General features: G+C 36.5%; 1 protein-coding gene across 1 annotated transcript; it reads right to left on the bottom strand.

Moving 5' to 3' along the window:
• Positions 1-19,908: 19,908 nt before the first annotated feature.
• On the bottom strand, positions 19,909-22,405 carry LOC107780668 (bifunctional dTDP-4-dehydrorhamnose 3,5-epimerase/dTDP-4-dehydrorhamnose reductase). Its single transcript, XM_016601231.2, has 2 exons — positions 21,761-22,405; positions 19,909-20,641 (listed from the first exon to the last, which is right to left on the bottom strand). The coding sequence occupies exons 1-2, from the start codon at positions 22,202-22,204 to the stop codon at positions 20,189-20,191; spliced, it is 897 nt and encodes a 298-aa protein (XP_016456717.1). The 5' UTR covers positions 22,205-22,405; the 3' UTR covers positions 19,909-20,188.
• Positions 22,406-24,843: the final 2,438 nt, after the last annotated feature.

Below are 24,843 nucleotides of genomic sequence, written 5' to 3'. Positions count from 1 at the left end.
GAAAATAAGATCTCTCTCATTTAAGGGGTAAACATACCCAAAAGCTCATATATATATATATATATATATATATATATATATATATATAACTATGTAGGTGATGAGGCCGCCATGAATGTCTCTAACTAGAAATACCAAACTGAACATATACACAGGGCTGGAAGGCAACAATACTAATATAGAAAATACACAGGACTTGTCTACAAGCCTCTAGAGATAACTAAACTGTATCATGGTCGGGATAGGGTCTCGACCTATCCATCAAACCTGTATTGTAACGACCCGGCTGGTCATTTTTAGAATTTACGTCCCGTTCGGCAGCATACGATCTCGAACAGCTCCGTATTAGGCGTTATGACTTTCGTGTGTGGTCGAGTTCGATTTTCGGATGATTCGGGGTCAATTCGAAAGAAGGATTCTAGTTTTGGAAGCTTAAGCGGTAAGAATTTATCGGAGTTTTTGACTTTGGAAAAATACTCAGAAATTGTGTTTTGAAGATTCCGACAGCTTCGTATGGTGATTTTGGACCGGATTTAGATTTGGAGGTCCGTAGGTTAATTTGAAGCATTTCGGCAAATTGGGAAGTTGAAGTTCTTGGAAGTTAAGAGGTTTGACCGAGAATTTGACCTTGGTGATATTGGGGTTAGATTTCGATTCTGAGAGTTGGATTAGCTCCGTTATGTCATTTGGGACCTGCATGCAAAATTTGACGTCATTCCGGGTTGATTTGATAGGTTTCGGCGTGAGTTTTAGAAGTTGGAAGATTTGAAAGTTCATAAGTTCGATTCATGGTGCGATTCGTAGTTCCGACGTTGTTTGATGTGATTTGAGACCTCGAGCGATTTCGTGTTATGTTATAGGACTGGTTGGTATATTTGGACGGGATCCCGAGGGGCGCGGGTGAGTATCGGACGAGTCTCGGATGATTTTATTGCTTTGGACCAGGTCTGTTTCTGGTGTATCCGCATCTGCGGAGGTTTGATCGCAGATGCGGAGCATCTTCTGATAGGTTCTGGGTCGCTTATGTGATGTTGGGGCAGGCCCTGTTGAATCGCTTCTGCGACTGGAGGACCGCAGGTGCGATGACGCATCTACGGAATGTGGATCGTAGATGCGCGTTGGAGGTTCCGGTGATGTCGCTTCTGCGGTGTTTGACCCGCTTCTGCGCAATCGCAGATGCGCAACTATGGTCGCAGGTGCGATCTCTGTGTAGGCAAGTGAAGACCGCAGATGAGGAGAATTGTCTCGCACCATCGAGAGTGCAAGTGCAAGTGCATGTCCGCAAATGCAGAAGTTCTGGGCAGAACACTTATAAGTCGAGGGTTTGGCCATTCTTAACATTTATAGAGTTCTAGATCTCGATTTTGGGCGATTCTTTGTGGGTTTTTCAAGCAAATCAATTGGGTAAGTGTTCTTCACCTAGAATTTATTATATTCTATGATTCTATCTTTATTTTTATCATTAAATTAGTGTTTTGAGTGAGGAAAAAAGGGGATTTTGAAGAAAACATTCAAAATGTAAAATGATGATTTAAGGGACGAAATGGTATCAGAATTTGATAATTTTAGTATGGTTGAACTTATATCATAATGGGTGTTCGGGTTTTATAAAATTTGTCGGGTTCCGAGGTGCGGGCCCGGGGGTCGATTTTTGGGTTGATTTTTGGTTTTTGATAAAGATTGAAGCTTTATTATCCAGAATAGTGTCTTATGAGTTTTATTTATGCCTTGAAGTTATTTTGGCTAGATTTGAGCCGTCCGGAGGTTATTGCACTCGAGGAGTTCATTTAGAGTAATGGTCTATCTTCTTTGAGGTAAGTATCTTATCTAACTTTGTGTGGGGGAACTACCCCTTATGATTTGAGTCTTTGGTGCTAATTATGTCATGTGAAGTCCGTGTACGCGAGGTGATGAGTACGTGCTCGGGCTTATTTGTGAAAAGTTGACCTTTTAGGGCTCGTAGGTCCTTATGTCCACTAGATATGAAGTTGTTTTGTTATGTTAAGTTCCCCATTACTAGCTTCACCTCTACGTGTTTTTATTGCAATTTATTTGCTTTATGTTCCCCCTTATTGCCTATTTGACTCTTGTGTGCCTTAATGGAAATTGTTGCCTCTTCAAGTGCCATGCTATCCTTGTCCTAACTGCTTATCCTTAACTGAAATTATGGTTATCCCTCATATAATTGTTCATCCTTAATCGAGGTTATGATTATCCTTCCGCTGCTTACCCTTAATTCAATTTGTTGTATCTCTTTTGTAATTGCTCAACCTTAAAAGAAGTTTAGTTGTCCTATATCTTAGTTGACTTATCCTGATTTGGAATTATTGACTCGTGTTATCTCCCTTGCTTTTGAACTGCACTTTGTGGGATCGTTGTTACATATTGTTGCTCCCTTGTTGAGCTATTCTTATTATGACTAGTATTCTCTATTGTGTTTATTCTTTGTGAACTCGTTTTACCGTTTCCTTGTGATCGAAAGCTCTTGAGTTGATTTACTTGTCGTACTTTTGTGTTATTGTCATTGTTGCTTTTGTACTCAGTGTTGTGTTGCTTGAGGTTTCTGCCGTGCTATTATTACTATGGATATATGTACATGCGGCGTGACAAGGCGGACTATATATGTGGGTTGTGCATGTGGCGAGACAATGTGGGAATATCATTATGCACATGTGGCGAAACAAGGTGGGAATATCATTATGCATGTGTGGCGTGACAAGGCGGGCATTTACTTTATTATTGTGCACGCGGAGAGACAAGGTGTGCTATGTCGGGGATTGATTTGTGGTTACTTGAGATGGCCTGAGGGCATTGTTGTTGTTGATATTTGTGTTGTGGCAAGCTAATTTTTGTGAGTTTTACCTTGTGCAAATCGTGGGGATCGTTTCTTATGTGTCATTCATTTCCCTCAACTCTTACTCGTTGGCCTGAGCTGTGTTAGAACACTTGCACAAGCATACATGCAATTAATCATCCTTATCCGTTTGAGAAGATGTTTCCTGATATTATTGAGCATTTATACACGCAATTGTCTACTTGTCTTCTATGTGAAAATGGTTCTATTGGCACGTGCATCGTCTGTGCGGTTACTAGTTGAAATGAGGACACAAGATGCCAAGTGTTTTGGGTTCACAAGGTGGGACCCATGACTTGTGGATATTCTGAGGTTTGGTACCTCGTGGTGATTATTGGATAAAACCTGATGAAAAAGTGGTTATTCTCGTCTAGTTGCTACATGTCTTTCTTTAAATTGTGTTTATAGGATTTAGACTGTGTTCAGCTTACTCTATTGTGCTATTACGTATTGTGTTCCGCTGCTAATTGTTGTTTCTATTTCTTATTGCAAGTACCATATTATCGTTGTCATTACGGATAGTATTATAGATACATCGTATTCTGTTAGTTCTACACTTATAGTTGTTAAGGTTAGCTAGTCCAGTATGTATCTTGACTGCCTCATCACTACTCCACTGAGGTTAGTCTTGATACTTACTAGGTACCGCTGTGATGTACTCATACTACACTTCTGCACATTTTTGTGCAGATCCAGGTAAATTCAGAGTCAGTCGATCGTTAGCTAGTTGTACAGATCTTGCTGTGGAGACTCAAGGTAGATCGTTAGCTAGTTGTACACTTCTGCACATTTTTGCTCTGTTGTTGTACATGCACTATTTTATCTCTATTTCAAAATAGTTGTATTTATAGGTTTATGTAACAAACTCTGTAGAGCTTATGACTTGTACTGCCGGATTTGGGATCGTAAATTGTATAGAGATTTCTATTCCTTATTGTCAGATATCGGTGAAATATTGTTATTAATTCAGTTAATGTTAGGCTTACCTAGTCCCTAAGACTAGGTGCCATCACAATATCCTACGGAGGAAATTTGGGTCGTGACATGTATATATAAAATAGACTCCAAGGTCTAGACCTGGTAACTCCGAGAAAGTGGAGCTTACCAACTGAGCTGTTGTTTGACTCTGTCTACTGGGAAGGTCTATCCAACTGTCTATCAGGACCTGCAGGCATGAAATGCAACGTCCCCGGCAAAATGGACGCCAGTACGAAATAATGTACCGAGTATGTAAGGCAACAGAATAACTGAAAGCTGAAACTAAACTGATAATATAATAACTGAAAGTAACTAGGAGTCAAAGACAATCTGAAGATATGCTTACCTGCTGATACTAACTCAACTCTCTCAATATAGTAAGTAAAATAGTTGTCCGGCCCTATAAGGCTCAGTATGTGTAACTGCTCTGCCGTAGTAGACTCGCTCACAGGCGCCGACCATACTAGGCTCTGTATCTCGGCCATTCTGGGCTTTCTCATAGGCGCTCGGCCACAGTAGGCTCGGTATATAACTTAGCAACTGATCAGAAGTTACCCAATAAGAGCCTGCCCACCGATTATAGCTCGGTGGTGGTGAAAATACTACAATACTTTATATATATAGACCATCTGCTCTCTTGACTGAAAGAAGACAATAGTTAACTGAATAGATAGTCCTAATAAGGGAGAATACTGTAACTTATGATACTAGGATAAAGTGAATAAATTTAGGAATACGAACTTCTCTTTATGTCTCGTTACCAAACACATAGAGTTACGAGATCATGCTAAAATGAAGGGAAGGTTTAGCCTTAACATACCTTAACTCCGTTGAGTCTTAGTACCTTCCAAGCAACTCTTCAAACAACTCAACTCAATCTACCATAGCATAAGGAGATTCAAAATCAGTGCTGAGTAAAGGCTAAGTCCGTAACTTAAGCTATTAGCTCGTTGACGTAAATTCGGCAGCATCTTCCCCTTGTAACAAGGGCCTCCTCCAATATCATATACCAATAATAACAACCAGAGCAATACCATAAGAACAACATCAATAATAGGGTACAAAATATTTCATTAATAAGTCATCAACATATCACGACGAGCGGCAAACTCGGATTAAATCCCTTTAGCACCCTTCAACCCCATTATCATTCATTCTTAAACTCATTAATATATCCAGTATAATAACCAATATATTTTAAAGGATTTCCAACCTTGTACTCAATTTTAAAGTTACCCGAAAAAGCCCGATACAAGATAATATCACTATCGACAACTTCCAGGTGCTTTATAGCCATTTCCTTTTCTAGTTACCAATTTCCTTAAGAAGATTGACATATAAACCAACATAATCATAATAACAATATCATAGCCAACGTATTTTCCATAATTTTTAGCCACTTAAAGTTCATAAGAGCAACTTTCAAATCATTCCATCAAGAACGATAACGTCTCAAGCTAATCTAAGTATCATCTTGTAGTTTATCATTCTAAATACTTAACCAACATATAAGAAAGCTTAAGCACAATTAGTAGGTTTTTATACCCACCTTAGACAGTAGCAACAACTTGAAATTTCAGCCAAACACAGCCCACAATTATCCTCAATGACAACACAACCTCAGAGAGGTGTTGTTTTTCGCTAGAACTAACTTTTGATGTTGAAATATGGTGTAATCACTTCAAAACCTTATGGTATCTGTCTAGGAGAATTAGGAGGAGTATAGGGACGAGTTTGGGTCTAAAAATGAGAAATAAAGGTCGTCCAAATTATTTTTAAAGTGAAATAGGTCAACCACCGCCTAAGTGGGTCCCATTGGGAGCTTCTGCATAGTCTCGCAAAAACACGAATATCTCTCTACTCCGATGTCGTATTGACAAACAGTTTAATGCATTAGAAACTTGACTTTTAGATCTTCAATTTAGTACATTTATGAATGTAACTTGTGATGACCATTGTCAACTTTTCTTCCACAACTTGCTTGACTTCAAAACATAACACTCGGCTATCATTTGAATAAAGTAAATCATAAAATAACCTCCTTGTCATGTTAAGCACCCTATTATCACTCCAAAAGTACATGTTATAATATTCCCAACTTGTCGACCTTCGGCGAAACTTATCTTCTTCAATTTGTTTAGCTTCTAATCCTTCCAACCCTCTTGGTACTTGTTATCTATGATCTTAACTATTCGTAACCTCCAAGGTAACATTATTCACTTACTTTATGTACTTTCAAGGGCGATCTAATTTCTGGGCTTTCATTAATTTGCTTACGACGCACTCTTACGTATGAAAACATAGGGTGTAACAGTTTATTTCCTTTTTAGGTACTACCACTACCACTACGTTATCTAACTAATCTGGGTATTTAACTTCCCGGATAAAACCTATTTTTTGAAGTTTGGATACCTCATCCTTGATGAACGCGTATTTGATCTCGGACCGTGGCCTTCTCTTCTGCTTGACCGGATGGAACTTCAGATCCAAACTCAACTTGTGAGTGGTTACCTCCGGCGGGATCCCTGTTATGTCTAGATGGGACCAGGAAAAATAATCGGCGTTAGCTTTAAGAAAATCAATAAGTTTTTTCTTGAGATCAGGGGTTAACCCCGTGCCCAGGTATACCTTTCGATCTGGTAGATGCTCGATTAATATAATTTGCTCTAACTCCTCGACCGTTGATTTGGTGGCGTCGATATCATCGGGTGCTATGAATGATCTCGGAACACTGTAATCGTCCTCATCGCCCTCTCCTTGTTCTTCCTGTTTCTCCGGTTCGGCTAAGGCCGGTACCATTAATTGCTATTTAGTTTCTTCTATTTTGGTCGATTTCGTGCTTCTTGATGTTGAGATCGCGGGCACCGGGATCACTTCATCGACAACAAACATTTTCCTTGAGGCCGGCTGACTCCGTAGACCGTTTTGACTCCCTCCGGCATGGAAAATTTCAGCGCCTGGTGTAAGGTCGAAGGTACCACCCTCATGTTGCGGACCCATGGCCTTTCGAACAAAGCGTTGTACCTCATATCCCCTTCGATTACGTAGAACTTCATTTCTTGGGTTGTCCCAGCAGTGTTTACTGGCAAAGTTATCTCTCCTTTCGTGGTCTCCCAAGCCATATTGAACCCATTCAATACCAGGACTGCCAGTACGATTTGATCCTGTAACCACAGTTGCTCTACGACACTTGATCTGATGATGTTGGCTGAGCTACCTGGATCAATCAATACACGTTTAACCCGAGATTTATTGGTAAGTACAAATATTACGAGTGCATTATTATGGGGTTGTACGATGCCCTCGGCATCTTCGTGGCTAAACGAGATAGCTCCCTTCGGAACGTAATCCCGGGTGCGTTTTTCCCTCGTAATAGACACTTTAGTGCATTTTATCATTGGCCCTTGGGGGACATCAACTCCCCCAATGATCATGTTGATCACGTGCTGAGGCTCCTCTTGTTCGACCTGCTTGTTGGCGTCCCTGTTTCGAAAATGGTTTTTGGCTCACTCGCTTAGGAATTCTCAGAGGTGTCCATTGTTGAACAATCGAGCAACGTCTTCTCTTAACTGGCGCCAATCTTCGGTCATATGACCGTGAGTGTCGTGATACTTACATATCAAATTAGGATCTCTCTGGGCAGGGTCGGAATGCAATGGTCGGGAAGCATCAAATTATGATCGTCATGATGCTTGTAGCGTCCATGTTGAAATTGTACTTCAATAATCTTGGTGCTTCCCTACTCCCGAGCGACCTGTCAAACCCGCTCTTGCTTATCAGGCCCCGACCGCTCGGCCCTCGATCACTTCTCTTCTCATTCCTTGTTGAGTGACACCCGGATCTGTTTCCCTTCCTATCTGCGCTGTATAGCTGATATCGATCTCGGACCGGCCTTGGCTCCTGATCAATGGCTTTCTTAGATCTATCATCGGTTCTGATGGGGTAAAAAGATCCAGAAGGACCCCGAGTTGGTCGTCTTCGACCCTAATCTTCGATTGGTACCTGTTGTGGACGTCGGCCTAGGTTACCGCTGGGTACTCCACCAAATTTTGTTTTAGCTGTTAAGAGGCTACCGAACTTCGGGGGTTGAGCCCTTGAGAGAATGTCTGAACGGCCCAATCATCCGCAACTGGTGGCAGATCCATCTGTTCCATCTGGAATCTTGACTCGAACTCCCTAAACAATAAGCATCTCGTTATCCCTTTGTTTGACTTTGAAAAGATCTGATTTTCTGGTCTCGACCTTGATAATTTTAGTCGTCGTACAAGTCTAAAAAAAGGTAAAAATTTTCTTTTTCCGGTAATTGTTGATCTATAATTGATACTGAACGGGATTCGCTCGTAATATCCGGTTGAGGGCAGATATTTTGGCTCCCTATACTTGGTCTGGGGTGCGTCACTTTACCGTATCCGATCTCAGATACATCGTTTATTCTTCCTGGGTCTCGATACAAGGGGTTCCCGGCCTCGATTATAATCACGTCGAGCCGTGCTTCCCATTCGTGCTCTCTCTCATCGGAAAATCGGGGAAAACTTTACCCCCAATTTTACCCGTACACAAGGTTCTTTGCCCAAAGAGAGGAGGGTGGACAAGCAGTGTTCTGTTTATACAGTGTCATCCTTTTTTTTTATTCTTCTTAATATTACTATTTAAAGTTCTCACACCGGGTATGTTATTTTTGATATATCGATATTTAAAGTTCATTAACTCGGTTAATGTGAATCCATATGGGGTAGGCACACCATGGAAAGTAAAAGTACTCCGTACCTAAAAAAAAATAATTCCATTATCAGAACTTAAACTCAAGATTGTGGGAACTGGGATCCCAACAACTCATAATGTGAATTTCATGGACTAAACGCAAGTAGACAGAAATTGGCGATACAAATATGTGGCTCGTAAAGCAATTAGTTTGATAATTTTCCTTTCTTTCCTATAATTCATATTATCTGTTTTTTTTAAAAAAAAAATCACAGTCCTTAAAATAGACACTCAATAGACTTAATAGTAAGAATATTTGTCAAATTATATTTTATCTTTCTCTTAAATGTCGGACTTGATGAACACTCCACCAATTTAAGCAGGAAAGATAAATTTGAAAAAGAAAGGTAATAATAGAAACTTCTTCTTTTTTAAAAAAAACAAATATTTTGGAATAAATTTAATTTGTCAAAATGACAAAAATATGAACGGAATATAGTATCTTTTTACATATTTCTGTAAGAGAATTCATGATAGGGAAAAGAGAAGAATGTCGACGAGGGTTGATGAACTCATGATGTTTAATACTCCCTTCGGTTTGGCCCTTTTTTTTTTTTGGGTCCAAAAAAGTGATTTTTATATATTTCAAGAATGAATTAATTATTTTTTTTCTATATTATTTTTGGAGTAAATAATGTTGAAGTATTTGTTAGGGGTGTTTATATGAAGAGATAGTAAAAGTTAATATGGTCAATTTTATTGCTAATTAATGTTAAAATGTGAATTTCTCAATTTGTGTGAAAATATCTAAAAAATCAATTAATGTGGACCGAAAAGAATATGTTATATACTTCGTTAGATACTCTAAAATTAAATATGGTCATGAGATGCAAAATTTTCAGCTCTTTTTAACGCTTAATTACCATTTTGACCTCATTTGTGGGTTCTGGCACTTCACTTTTGATTGTCTTCTTTGCTCATTTCAATTTACAGCTGGGTCCACCAATTATTATTCAAAGCGGAGCTATAGTCGGCGAACGACGGTCAATTGAATACCCTTTTTTGAAAAATTATATTCACATATTACTTGTTCTACCTAAATATTAAATTTTGAACACTCTAAACTAAAATCTTAATATTGCCGGTGATGTATCAAATATGTATCTTAGGCCTCATTTATTTGCATTTAATGGTAGTCTGAATCTTAATCATTCTGATCTCAGATATTAAGTGCATTTATTTTTAAAGTCTGAATCTTAATTATTCAGATCTTAATCGTTAAGTGTGTTTATTTTTTTTACTTCACAACCACTTAATAAGTCTGAATATGTCTGTATGATTAAGATCTATAACATAGACTTAATTTCATTAAGATGTTATCATCCATATTTATTATTAATTGCCACCATCACCTACCATTATCAACTACCACCATGCCGCCCACCACCACCACCATCATCCTCATCATAGCCGTCACCATTGTCGACTACCACCACCCACCATCAGAGGCGGAACCAAGATTTGAACCTTGTGGGTTCGGAATTATAATCCTTTTAAATTACTGGGTTCTAAATTAATAAGTTGTACATAATCAATAAATTTCTTAAGACAAATACATTGTTTGAATAAAAGCTACTAGGTTCGGCCAAACCCACACTCCGCACTCTGCCTCCGTTCACCATCCCCACCACTCGCAACACCATCATTCTCAACAACAACCAACACTCATCCACTTCAACTAACATAACTAACCACCCCATCACCATCAACAATCATAGCTGGCACTGCCCATCATTATAAACTACCACCACCCACCACCATCTTCCTCAATCACAACTACCACCACCACCACTCGCTATTATTAACGATCACCACCCACCATCACCATCCTTAATCATAATAGCTACCACTACCAATCACCACTAGCTACTACCCTAAACTACCACCATCAACCAAATCTACCACCAATCACTGCTTTTAGTCACTTTCACAGGCACTATCATTATCCATCACCACCAGCAACTATCATATTTTAAAAAATTATATATTTTATTACTGAAATATTAGATTAATTAGTATTTTATTTGAATTTTATGCTTATTAATTTTCAAATAAAGGTAAATTTTATACATTCAAATATTAAAAATGAAACAGTCTTAATCATTTAGTATTCAGATCTTAATGCACATCTTAACATTCAGATGTGTATTCAAATTCAAATGTCTTAATCTTAATACACATCTTGATATTCAGACGTGAATTCAGATTGAGACGTCTTAATCTTAAAAAAAAAAAAAAAAAAAAAAAAAAGAGGCCTTAGTGACCTTGTAGCATGAAATTCCCTCGAAAGTATTTAAACATTTAAATCTTCATTTTTTGCTAATTTGTTTTCCTACCTAATTTACGAGAAGGGGAGCCATAGAGTAATAGTATTGTCTCCGTATGACTTATAGATTACGAGTTCGAACCGTAGGGTCAGCCATTGATGATTGCATCAGGGTAGGCTGCCTACATCACACCCCTGGGTGTAGGGGTGTTCAAACTGAACTGGAAAATCGCACCAAACCGAAAAATCAAACCAAACCGATTAAAAAACCCGACTAGGTTTGGTTTGACTTGGTCTGGTATTGAGTAAAAAAATTCGAACCAAACCGACATATAAATATATATACTTTTAAGATTTTATATATAAGACTTTATATTGAATTTTTTTTAAAAATGTTAAAATATTTGGGATCCTCTCATGTGTTAACCTTGAAAGCGTACATTAGCGAAAATTATTATTAGGCGACTAAGAAAATAACTATCATGTGTTACTAAAAACATTCTCTCATTAGAATATTTTAATAAATTATATGTTTGTCAATTTTTTTAATATTTGCTAAACATATATTCATTTATCAAAATTTAATCTATAACTTTAACAAAGTAAGATTGGAATAAAATTCATGTAACAAAAAAAATCCGAAAACCCAAAAAATATGACAAAACCTAACCAATCCAAGCCGATATAGTTAGTTTGGTTTGATTTTGATAAAAATCGAACCAATCCGGTCCATGTACACCCCTACCTGGGTGTGTGGTCCTTCTCCGAACCCTATGTGAATGCGGGATATTCCGTGCATCGAACTATTTTTTTTATTTATCTGTTAAGGGAAAAATTCGATAACACTGATCACTTGGTCAGTAACAGCAGGGGCGGAGGTAGCACGCTAATTATGGATTCGGCTGAACCCGGTAACTTTGGTCAAAATTTGTATTTATTTAAAGAAATCTATTAAAAATATATAAATTATTAATTTAGAATCTAGTAACTTAAAAATTCTACAATCTCCAACCCATAAGCTTCAAATCCTGGTTCTGCCTTTGAGTAACAGTGCAAATACTACATTGGTCATCAGTCAACCCCTGCATGCATTTAGTTTGTGTAGCAATCCCAAACTAATTTTATTTGAAATTTTAGGCCCAAATTATTCCCTTTACCCATGGGCTTTTTAAAAGATGACCCAAACTTTGTCCTATGACCATAACATTATTATCCAATGCATTGACCCGATGCAACAAAAGATCACGTTTGGACATTAAACAACTGCTGATTTCAATATATCAAGTTTGATATGCAACAAAATAATCACAACTTAAGTATTATATCTTTACTTCCGTAGGCCGATCAATAATCTGAAAAGAGTTTAAAGTAACATTACTTATTAAGTGGTCAAATATTTACAACGAATATGAAAATAATGTTGGTTCAATGATTGATTATGAGATATTATCAACTTGTAGATGGTTAGAAGTTAAAACCATTGTTAAACCTTAAGTGCGCGAAACGTTTAATTGGTCAAAGTCCATTTAGTTTAAACAAATGAGCCATGCGGTTGGACGAGTCAATGAATTCTATTTTAAACCCATATTTATCATCTGGGTTGCAATTGGGCCTGGTTCGGGTCAACTTCTCATAAGCCATGCCTAATACTACTAGTATCTAGGGATCCATCTAAACTCTTTTCTATTTATTCTTTTATCTCTCCAAAATATTGTTACACAATCAAATTAATTAAATCATGAAACTATCTTTTTACACAATCACATTAATTAAAAGATGTAACTATTAATGGTTACTTAGAAAAGATGGTAGGTGACATGCTTTGAAAGGTCAAATAATATTGAACGTGTACCTGAGAAGTATTGAGAAGAGGTGATTAGACAAGACATGACGATGCTTCAGCTCACCGAGGACATGACCCTTGATAAGAGGGTTTGAAGGTCGAGAAATAGGGTAGAGAGTTAATAGATAGCTGTGCGCTTTTTTCTTTTCAGTACTAGTAGTATTAGGTTAGTATTGTATTTTCTTATTCGTAAATTTCTATTATTACTTTTTTTTTTGCTTTGATCTTTTACTATCTTGCTGTTGCTACTGCTGTTCTTTTTCCATCTTCTTGAGTCGAGAATCTATCGGAAATAACTTTTTTACCTTCTTAAGGTACATGTAAAGTAGCAACAATAAGACTACCCTTCACAAATCTCACTTGTGGGATTATACTGGACTTGTTATTATTGTTGATAGGTAACATGTTTCAACACATAAAATGTTATTGAATGTAAGAGTGTACAAAGCAAATCGACAAACCGCACCAAACCGATAATCCGAATCAGACAGAGAAAAAAAAACCTAACTATGGTTTGGTTTGACTTGATTTGGTGTTGGAAAAAAAACCCGACCATAATTGGTTTGGTTTGGTTTATCTAAAAAAAGTCAAACCGAACCAAACCAACATTACATGTATAGAAGTTTTAAATATATTTAATACATAATTTTTTTTTTATTGTTGTGTAGTTTATAAATATTTCTTAAATATTTTCATAATTTTATCTTTTAACGTATCATTTTAAATTTGGACTTATAATTTTTGAATGCTACAATAAATTTTATAGTCAATATTAATGCTAATAAAAGACATTCAATTAAATTGTACTAGGAATGACATTAGAGTTGGATATCTATTTTTTTTTTAGTTTTTCTATGGTTTAGGTAAAATGCACAACTGATTTTTTTTTAGTGTTTAGTCATGTAAAAATAGTACTTGTTAGTCGTACTTATTTTAGTAACTTGGTAATTTTAGATTATGTTTATTTTCATTATGGCATATTAATAATATTTTTTTGTAGTGTTTAGTCATGAAAAAATAGTACTTGTTAGTCGTACTTATTTTAGCAACTTAGTAATTTTAGATTATGTTTATTTTCATTATGGCATATTAATAATATTTATTTTATGTAATTTTATTATCTTTATTGTTAAATATTTTAGTACAATGCCATAGCTCATCTCATATTTTATGTTATTTTTTAGAAAATACCTTATATAGTTATGTGTTACTAGGATCAAATAAATATTTGGAGCACAAATTCTACGTTTTGTGCTATGAAGACTTTATAAAAAAAAACCGAAATAACCCGAAAATCCAGAAAAACCGAGATTAAAAAACTCGACTTTTATTAGTTTGATTTGGTCTTTAAATTTAATAACCCGACATAATTGGTTTGGCTTGGTAATTGAAAAATCTGAACTAACACGACCTATGTACACCCCTAATTGAATGTATAACATTATTTACGTGTCAGTGGAGATAGAAGCTAGGGATAGCTAGCTACACATAAGTTTTACGGAAAAGGGCCAACAATACCCCTGACGTATTGAAAATGGCTAAAAAATACCCTTCGTTAACCTTTTGGTCCGCAAATGCTCCTAACGTTTGTTTTTGGGCTCAAACTTACCCATATATCTAACAGAAGGGCCAACAATACCCCTAACGTATTGAAAATGACTCAAAAATTCTCTCTGTTAATCTTTTGGTCCGCAAATACCCCTAACGTTTGTTTTTGGGCTCAAACTTATCCCTATATCTAACAGAACTAACCTGGACAATTTTTTGACTTTAACTTCGCCATGTGGTATTTTCTTAATCTGCCACGTATATTATATGTATTAAATAAACCCACCTGTATCTTTTAAAATACCCAACGACCCTGACCCGCTCCTATATATTTGGACGGTCGGCTAAAATTAATTACATTCTCTAGTTAAATATATAAAAAAAATATACATTGATTATATATAAATATATGGTAGGAAAGCCATTAATGGTAGATAAGAACACAGAAAAGGAAGTGGAATTGAATTTTGCAAGACTGTTGGTGGAGGTAAAAATAGGTGATCAGTTTCCGGAGATAGTCTATTTCAAGAATGAGAAAGGGACAATTGTAGAACAAAAGGTTACATATAACTGGAAACCTTCTGTGTGTGATGTGTGCAGTGAGTATGGGCATACAGGGAAAAAATGCAGGAAGAACAAGGCTAAAGAGATCGGGAAACCTACACAAGAGAATGACAGAATGAGGGTAGTTCAAGTGGAAGGAATTACAGGTAGTCCAAGCAGGCAGACAGAACAGGTAGCTCAAACAGAGCTACAAAAGCAAGCTGAAATAGGCAGGGATAACAAAAATGGTAAAGCTACACAAAACCCAGTGATGCAGGGTGATGGGACAAATAGGAAACAACAGGGTACAAGGTGGAATCAACCGCAAAAACATGCAAATGTTCCTATAGTTATTAAGGATGTGGTGACTGTTACTAATACATTCCAAGCATTGGAGAAAGTTCGAGAGGAGAAGGAAAAAGAAAGTCAGGGAAATGTGGGTAGCCAAACACCTCTCCCTGTGAGAGATGGTTAATATCCTTAGTTGGAATGTTAGGGGCCTAAATGCCCTACAAAACAAAAGGAGGTCAAACTTCTCTGCAATGAGCTGAATGTGGGATTAATTGGTCTATTGGAGACTAGAATTAAGCATAATAAAGTAGAAGAAGTAGTTAATAAAATGTTTGGTGGATGGCAGTTTCATTCAAATCATGCCTCACACTACAATGGTAGGATTTTGATACTATGGAGAGCAGACTACTATAAACTTAGTGTCCTCAGTGAGAATGCTCAGGCTGTCACATGTGCAGTAATATTTGTGCCAATGCAAATGGAATTTCTAGCAATATTTGTGTATGCCTACAACTTAAGGGAAGAAAGAAGAGAGTTATGGGAATATCTCTGTCATATATCTGGAATGGGGCATAAGCCATGGATAACTATGGGAGACTTCAACATTGTGCTACATATAGAGGATAGACAAGAAGGCAATCCGGTCACACTTAATGAAGTAATTGATTTTCAGTCATGTTTGGATGTAACAGGTTTAACTGAATTGCCAAATAATGGATGCTTATACACCTGGAATTATAAGCATGAGAATGAAAGAATTTTCTCTAGAATTGATTGGGTGTTTGTAAATAGTGAATGGATGGACAATGTGGTAGATTGTAGAGCAAAATTTCTGCCTGAAGGAGTGGGTGATCATAGTCCTATTCAGATCACAATAGCACTGACTAACAACCAAGCAAGGAAAACATTCAGATACTGTAACATGTGGAGTACTCATCCAAAGTTTAAGAAAATTGTGGAAAATGTTTGGTCTCAGAGTATTGAGGGGTATAAAATGTTCCAAGTAGTTAAGAAGTTAAAGCTGCTTAAACAACAATTGAAGACCATACATATGAGCCATTTTAGTAACATTGTGGAAGAGGCAACAAAGGATAGAGTCAATCTACTGAGAAGTCAGGAGGAACTTCAAAAGTTCCCACTGAACACTGCTCTACAGCTAGAAGAGAAGGCTATGGGGGCAAAATTCAGAAGGTCGAGCCATTTAGCAGAGATGTTCCTTCAGCAGAGAAGTAAAGCAACTTGGATTAGGGCAAGGGATGACAACACCAGATACTTCTTCTCAGTAATTAAGCACAGAAAGCTAATGCAGGCAGTCACACAATTACAAGACCATAATGATCAAATGCAGTATGAACCAGATACAATAGCAGACATTTTTGTTGATTACTATAAGAAGTTATTGGGTGAACAAGGAGAATGTAGAGGAGGTATAGTCCGCTGGTTCTTGGAGAATAGGTACAGGTTAACTGCCACTCAACAAATGCAACTGTTGGGATCCTATACAGATAAAGAAGTAAAAGAAGCTATGTGGGGCATCAATGTGAATACAAATCCAGGACCAGATGGTTTTGGAAGTGGTTTTTTCAAGGAAGCCTGGGATATTGTGGGCTCAGATGTGACTGAGGCAGTATTGGAGTTTCTTAGAAATGGGAAACTCCTCAAGCAAATAAATGCTACTATAATTACATTGATCCCAAAGGTTGCCAATCCTTTAAATGCTGGCCAGTTCAGGCCCATCTCATGCTATAATGTAGTATATAAGTGCATTTCAAAGATGTTATGTAAAAGATTGAAGCAAGTACTGCCACACCTAGTGACTGAATCACAAGTTGTATTTGTGCAAGATAGATCTTTGGTCCATAATGTCATTATATGCCATGACCTTTTGAGGCACTACCAAAGGAAGACTACTCATAGGTGCTTAATGAAGATAGACCTAAGGAAGGCCTATGACATGGTTAGATGGGATTTCTTAGCAGAGATGATGCTAGGATTTGGTTTTCCGAGCAGCTTCACACAGCTAGTTATGACATGTGTAACAACTACTACTTTTTCAGTTAAAGTGAATGGTATAGGGCATGGGTATTTTGAAGGGAAGAGGGGCCTGCGTCAAGAGGACCCAATCTCTCTATTGTTATTTGTCATGGTCATGGAGTACCTCTCAAGAATTCTAAATAGGATGAGCCAGCTACCGGACTTCAGATGTCACCCAATGTGTAAAAGACAGAAGCTTTCACATTTGATTTTTGCTGATGATCTAATGATCTTTTGTAAAGCAAATGATAGCTCAGTGAAGAGGGTCATGGAAGAATTGCACCACTTTTCAGAGGCATCTAGGCTAGTGGCCAACATTGACAAATCACACATATTCATAGCAGGAGTTGACAAGGAGACAAAAGCAAGAATAGTTCAAATGACTGGCTTCACCCTGGGAAATTTCCCTATCAGATACCCGGGCCTTCCCCAGTGTCACCAATTGATTGTCAAGATCACAGAGAAAATTAGGGCAACGTCTGCAAGACATCTATCCTATGCTGGGAAGCTACAGGTAATAAACTCTGTGCTATTCTCAGTTCATAATTGTTGGGGTGCAATATTTGTGTTACCTTAAAGTGTGTTGAACGAGGTAGATAGAAAGTGCATGGAGTTTTTATGGGGAAGCTCAGAAGAGAAGAAGAAATTGTCTTTAGTTGCATGGGAGAAAATTTGCAAACCTAAGAAGCAGGGTAGTTTAAATGCAAAAGGATGTAAGAACTGGATTAAAGCTTCTGTAGGTAAAATGATTTGGTTGATCATGAAAAAAGCTGATAATCTATGGGTAAAATGGGTACATGGTCTCTATATGAACAATATAGTGGATTTATGGAATCACATACCTTAGGCTGATAGTAGTTGGTATTGGAAGAGGCAACACAAACTGAAGTTGTGCATGGTGAACTGGTATAGGGATGGAAGATATAGCCTGAATGCAAATGGTAAATATTCAATCATGCAATGATACCTAAAACTGATTGGGGACACACCAAAAATGGAAATTGCAGAGTTAGTATGGAACAAAATCAGTCTACCAAAACATAGGTTCATCATGTGGTTGGTTGTTCAAGGTAGGCTATTGACAAAAGAAAGGATGTTGACAATGGGACTACAATGTGAAAATACTACATGTGTACTGTGTGATGGAGTTGGAATGGAGAATGCTATACATCTTTTTTCTAATTGTGTATGGTTTACGCAGCTATGAGAGATATTGAACCAATGGAGTGGTACCAGACTTCAGTAGCAGGATGCTCTACAATCCTTAAGCAAAATACAGGGTAGGAGATGGAGTGTGATGAAGAAGAGCATTATCGCAGCAGTGTATGAAGCAGGCTTATACCAGATTTGGCAGGCAAGAAACTGGAAGATGTTTAGGGACTCTACTGTACAGAGCAATATCATAGTGCAACAGATTCAAAGTGAAATTAGAGAAAGAGTGGACATGATAAAGAATTCAAAACGAGCTAGGAAGGCTAAATACATAATACATAGGCTATGTAGCTAGTGATAAATACTGGATGTCGTAGATGAATTAATTTGTTTGAATTTTTTCTTTTACTGAGGCTTTTCCTGGAATCACCAGGTAAAGTACTCTCTCTTTGTAAATCTGAATTTGTTTGACGGACCGGTAATACAATTTCACATTTATTACCCAAAAAAAAAATTAATATATATTTTACATGATATTATTTTTAGGAGAAATTATACAGTAGTTTTCCCTTCAAATTTTGCAGATCTTAACAAGTTTAACAAATATAAATTTTAATTTGCAAACATAAAAATGATAATGTTCTATTTATATGATTTTAAAGGAGAAGCAAAGAAACTTATGGAAAGGAAATTATTTAAAACCTTTAATTATATACATATCCAACTGCTTAGCACATTAATGGACTTCACATGCTCTTTTCATTGGGAACTAATAGTATTTTATATATAATAATAGAGCTAAAATATTAGCAAAAACTGTCGTTCCATTGTCAGATTTGCTTAATAAATTCGAGTTGTAGATCATAATTAATAGGGAAAACTACACCATATAATTTCTCCTAAAAATAATATCATGTAAATATATATTAAAATATTAATGTATAATAATACATAATTTTATATATAATCAATGTATATTTTTTTATATATTTAACTAGCGAATATAATTATTTTTAGCCGACCGTCCAACTATATAAGAGCGGGTCAGGTTCGTTGGATATTTTAAAACATACAGGTGAGTTTTATTTAATACAAATAATACACGTGGCGGGTTAAGAAAATGCCACATGGCGAAGTTAAAGTCAAAAAATTGGTCAGGTTAGTTCTGTTAGATATAAGGGTAAGTTTGAGCCCCAAAACAAACGTTAGGGGTATTTGAGGACCAAAAGGTTAATAGAGGGTATATTTGAACCATTTTCAATACATTAGGGGTATTGTTAACCCTTTTGTTAGATATAGGGGTAAATTTGAGCCCAAAAACAAACGTTGGGAGTATTTGCGGACCAAAAGGTTAACTGAGGATATTTTTGAGTCATTTTCAATACGTTAGAGGTATTGTTGACTCTTTTCCGCAAGTTTTATGGTGTGCCTCACACAACTGACATTAGTTGTGTAAGACCTCTTTTTATCTCACAAATGTGGACCCATATCTTATACTTTTGGATCCACAAAACTTTGACATAAAAAAGAGACCTCACACAACTAATGTTAGTTATGTGAGGCACAAAATAAATTTTTTCCCTTGGCCCGTATAAGAGTAACTAATTTGTACAAAAAGACGACAAACTACAAAGTATATTCTTTGCAACATTTAATCACCCAATTGGCATATCATTTTCAATTTATTCGTGAAATAAATACCATTACAGCATTCAATACAACAAAAAAGGAAAAGAAAAGAAACAGGAAAAGGTTGCACCTCCACCTCCTATGATAGGGAGTTCACATCTTCCCAAAGAAACTCAAATCAGAAAATGACAAGACAAAAGACAAGCCAACCCCAGCTATTAGAACTGAAACATAGTTGATTCATTCAACAAGGCAAAACAAAAAATAAAATGGAGTTTTTCTCTAAGTTTCAAGCTACTAGTGTTTTCCTATTCGGCTTGAAAACATACTCAATGAGGGATTCCTTAATTGACTTCATTTCAGGGAATTCCTTGCTCAGTTTTGAAGCATCAAGCTCATTGTTACTCCTAGGAGCAACAATGACCTTTGCTTGCTCCTCAAGAGTGAAATTCTTCCAGCTAAAGCTCGGGTCGATATAGTCACGGTACATTTCAAGAATCTCATTATGGCTAACAACTCCGGGATTTGTGAAGTTCCATATGCCAGTCAAGTTTCTCTTTGCCATCTCGAGGGATATCGGGAGAAGTTCATCTAAGATTGTCATTGAGTTTGGGATGTCGACTACCTTCTCATATCGAGTGATCTTGGTGATGAAGTTTCGGGGGTTGGTCAAGTCAGCAGAGATGGGCATCCTGACTCGTAAAGTACAGACGTTGTCATAGTTCTTCAGCAATTCCTCCACCTGAAATGATGATCAGCCGAAATAAGAATAAGGTTGAAGGTTTTAATCACACTCCAAATAGGTACAATAGCTGGTGAATCATCAAGACTGGACATCTTTTTCCAGGATGGACAAGACACACATTAACGACCAAAAACATAATATTTCCAACAAGCTAAGTAGCACAAACATGGACACAGCCCTAGGTCAAAAAGTTCCAAGAATTACCAAAGGAAGGTTGTAGACCAGGATATGAAACAACCCGAATGGAGCTCAAAGACAGAGAATGAATCAATGACATAAGAAAGCATTAAACAAGAGAACAAAAACAAATACTGTAACATCATATAAGAACAATGTCTAGTAAAAGGTTGCGTTTGGAATTCAACTCTGCCAAATTAATCATCTTTCCTCTCCAAATCCAGAGCAACATGCACAAGCATAACTACATATCTAGAACATAATTCAATGTTTTTTATCTAATCAGTAATAGCAAGAATAACTGCAAGAAACTGCTTTAACACATTATCGCACACCTAAATTTAGCAAGTAGGTTCATCACAACAAAAACATGCATTCCATATAGGATCTGGCCCCAGCATTTATAATACTAAACAAAAGCTCTAATCTTTTTATTATGTATTGGCACTCTACACTCAAAGCATTAAACTTCTACTTCTCTTACTTAGATTAGGGGAAATACTAGGTACCTGCATTGGATCATTAATTCAACAATCAAACAATTACGCCTCAGTTCCAAATAAGTCGAGTCAGCTACACGAATCCACACTATATCCATTCTGCTCTCTTCATGACCATTTCATTCCAATGCCAAATAATTTGCTCACCAACACGGTAACTAGCTAAGTTCCAAGAAGTTGGTATCACCCATATGGATCCACATTTTAGATCATTAATTATTACAGTACACAAATTTACACAATCAGGTCATTAACTCATACAGTACTTAATAAGCATTCATTAGTAACCAACAATAAATGGTAAGTAACATGCTATTAAGAGGTTAAATCAGTGCATATAACTTAAATCCATTAGATCCATACAAGAAAATGCAATAGCTAATAGATCTCAAAAAGCACAATAAGATCAAAACAAGAAATGTAACACCAGTGACCTCACCATAGCTTTAGTCTTTGAATAAAAAGATCCAGTGAAATTAGGAGTATCCTCTTCCTTGAACCCGATACCCGACCCTAACGGGCGACCCGCATCGTATTCAAATATACATCCAGTAGCATAGTTGATAAGGATCAAGCCCTTCTCTCTACAAACATCAGCAAGCGTTAAGGTACCGACCACATTAGTTCTGATGGTCTCCACCTTATGGGATTCACACCAGTCAACGTTAGGCCGGCCAGTGACTCCAGCTGCGTTGAATACATGGGTCGGTTTGACGGTGGATATGTCGGATTCCAAAGAGCTCCGGTTTTCTAACCGACCCGACCCGTATACGTAGTCTATACCTTGAGCTTCACAGAGCTTGCCGAGTATGCCACCAATCCAGCCGGTTCGGCCATAGATCAAGAACTTGGATGGCTTTTCGCTGTTAGCTGGGAAACCCATAATATATGGAGAAAAAGAGAGAAGAGTGAAGTGAATCTTGAAAGAGAAATAAGAGAGAGGAGCGATTCAAAGGAAGGAAGAACGGTGTTAAAATGGAGTATTTATATGCAGATAAACATATGTTAGGAGTACAGATTACATACAAGAAACAGGTGGATGGACGGAATAGAGACAAAACTACTACTTGGTACGTGGTTAAAGTTGTGGAGAGCAAGTTTACTACTATTAATACCCGTATATTATAGGTAAAAATTTATGACCAAATAAATAGATATATGATATATATTTGTATTTATAGACTTTTCTCATTTAATGTAGTTTAATTTATGCTTCTTTTACTTAATAAATCACTTAACCATGAAGCTAATATAGTTTGAGATAAAATTTGAGCTTGAGACTAGAGATGCATATACATCTACCGTTCATATAATAGAACCGGAAATGAATCCACATCTATCAAGTGTTTTTATCAAATCAATAAATATTAAAGGCAAAATAGCCTCGTCGACACTTGTACTTATACCACTTTGACATCTCGGTTCCTTTATTTTGTGAAGTTTCATCTAAACACTTATACTTATCCAAATAGAGTATTTTAAATACCTGACCATTGATATGACTGAGTTGGACAAAGCGCGTGATTTATACACACATATGATACGTGAATTCACTGAATTGGTGATTTTACTTCAATAAAAATAAAAAAAAGACAAAACCAAAAAATAAACAAAAGAAAAAAGGAAAAATATAATCCCCTCCCTTATCCTCCTTCTCTAGTTTTTCATCAGATCTATCCCCATCCCCTTCCCCCTTATCTTAATGTTTCTTTATTCCTTTCTTCCATAAGATTTTTATCTTTGTGCATACAACTTTGCATTCAATCTTTTCAAATCAATATGTACTCCAATAAAATTGCCAATACACTTAACCCTTCAAGAATATCAAAACAGTTTGTAATATATAAAAAGGGAAGTTCAATTTTTAACATGTTCAGAAAGAGAAATACTAGCAAAGGCATTTGATCAACAATTAAATTTATAATATTCTTCTAAATTAAATTTATGGGATAGGTTGGAGGAAGATTTGGCTTGTACAATTTCTTTAGCCTCAACAGCGTTTCTAGAACGATATACGCCAGCATTATTGTACCGAGAAGAAGTCCATAACCTTCCCCTTCCCCTTTTTTCCATCAATTCGTCTCCAACCATCTTCTTCCCATTTCCCCTTTCTATGGTTCCACCATTTTTTCCGGCGGTTAAAGCTTCTAAATCAAAACTTTTCTTCTACCAATATTCTCCAAAATAAAAATGTATTAAAATAAATAAATAAATAAATAAAATTTGTTTGAGTTTCAATACTTCTTAATACTAAGTTTGTTGGGTATCTTTTTTGGCGAGTGAAGCATTTTAAAATTTTGGGCTTGATGGTTATCTTATATGGCTACTATTTTCTTGTCGCCGGCGGAAGGAGTGGTGTCGTGATGGTCACTAGTGGTTCTAAAAATGGATAAGACTGGTGAAAGTTGTCGGTGAGCGGTGGAGTGATTGTGAATTTGTGTGTGAGTATCAATTAAAATTTTGTAAGTTCTGTCTGTTTGGATTTGGAGAAAATGTGCAGATGAGCCATTGTTTCCGGTGGGTTGACTGAAATATGGTTTAAAGGACCCAAAAATGGGGGAGAGCACGTGAAACCAAGGGTTTTAATTTTAGTTTTTCAAATGGAATTTTTAATTGACAAAGATAAAAAATGACATGGCAAGTGATGTGGATCTGATGTGTCATTCCTGCCAAGCAAGTGAGAAACATGTATCATAGTCATTACAAGGAGGTGTTTAAAATACTCTCTTTGGACACGCACAAGTTCTTAGATGAAACTTCGTAAAGTAGAGGGATCGAGATATCAAAGTGGTATAAGTACAAGTGTATACGAGACTATTCTGCCAATATTAAATATGCATCTTGTTTCAACATATTTATCACTTAATTGATATTTATTAGGACTATCATTTTAATTTTAATTCTACGATTAAATTTACCTGATTTGGTATAAATAATTTAATTAGTGTGTATGTAAATATATGTAAGTAATAGACAAGAGGGTTTGGGTGGAGTAAAATAATTGTATGTAAATATGGGAATAGACGTAAGAAATAAACAAAGACCAAGATTGGATCTATGAATATGGGGAGGCCGTCACTGAGATGCTTGCTTGGACACGACGTAGGAGAGGGGTGTGTGAGTGGGTAGGGAGTGGGAGTCATACGTTTTCATTTGAAAAATGGATGCGTGGGCGAGATATGAGCACTAGTTTTTAGGAAATTTTATATGTAAGAAAATATTTGAGTATTCAATTTTGATTCGTAGAATTCTATGAGTATCTTACTCTTACTAATAAATCAAGCGAAGGAGTTAACAAAATTTGCATAATTATTGTTTTAAAAAAAAAAAGAAAAGAAAATGAAGACGGATATTAATGATAAAAAAAATAATCTGGTGTACAAGGTATCATGAGTTCACGCCGAAATCTACCATAATGCAAATATTAGTGATTATTTTTATGGTTCGGACCCGTGAAAAAAACTTTACTTTTGCTCTAAGGCTCCCTTCACATATCAACTGTACTTTTATAAATTAAAAGAA

Source organism: Nicotiana tabacum, chromosome 23, assembly GCF_000715075.1.
Source record: "Nicotiana tabacum cultivar K326 chromosome 23, ASM71507v2, whole genome shotgun sequence".
In the NCBI taxonomy this organism is placed as follows: Eukaryota; Viridiplantae; Streptophyta; class Magnoliopsida; order Solanales; family Solanaceae; genus Nicotiana; species Nicotiana tabacum.
Note: the sequence above shows the minus strand (reverse complement) of the source record. Positions and strands in the feature narration are given on the sequence as shown.

Coding starts and splice junctions, on each gene's coding strand:
- LOC107780668 (XM_016601231.2), bottom strand. CDS start 22,204: ATGGGTTTCCCAGCTAACAGCGAAAAGCCATCCAAGTTCTTGATCTAT. Junction 20,642..21,760: donor ATTCAAAGACTAAAGCTATG/GTGAGGTCACTG, acceptor TCATCATTTCAG/GTGGAGGAATTGCTGAAGAA.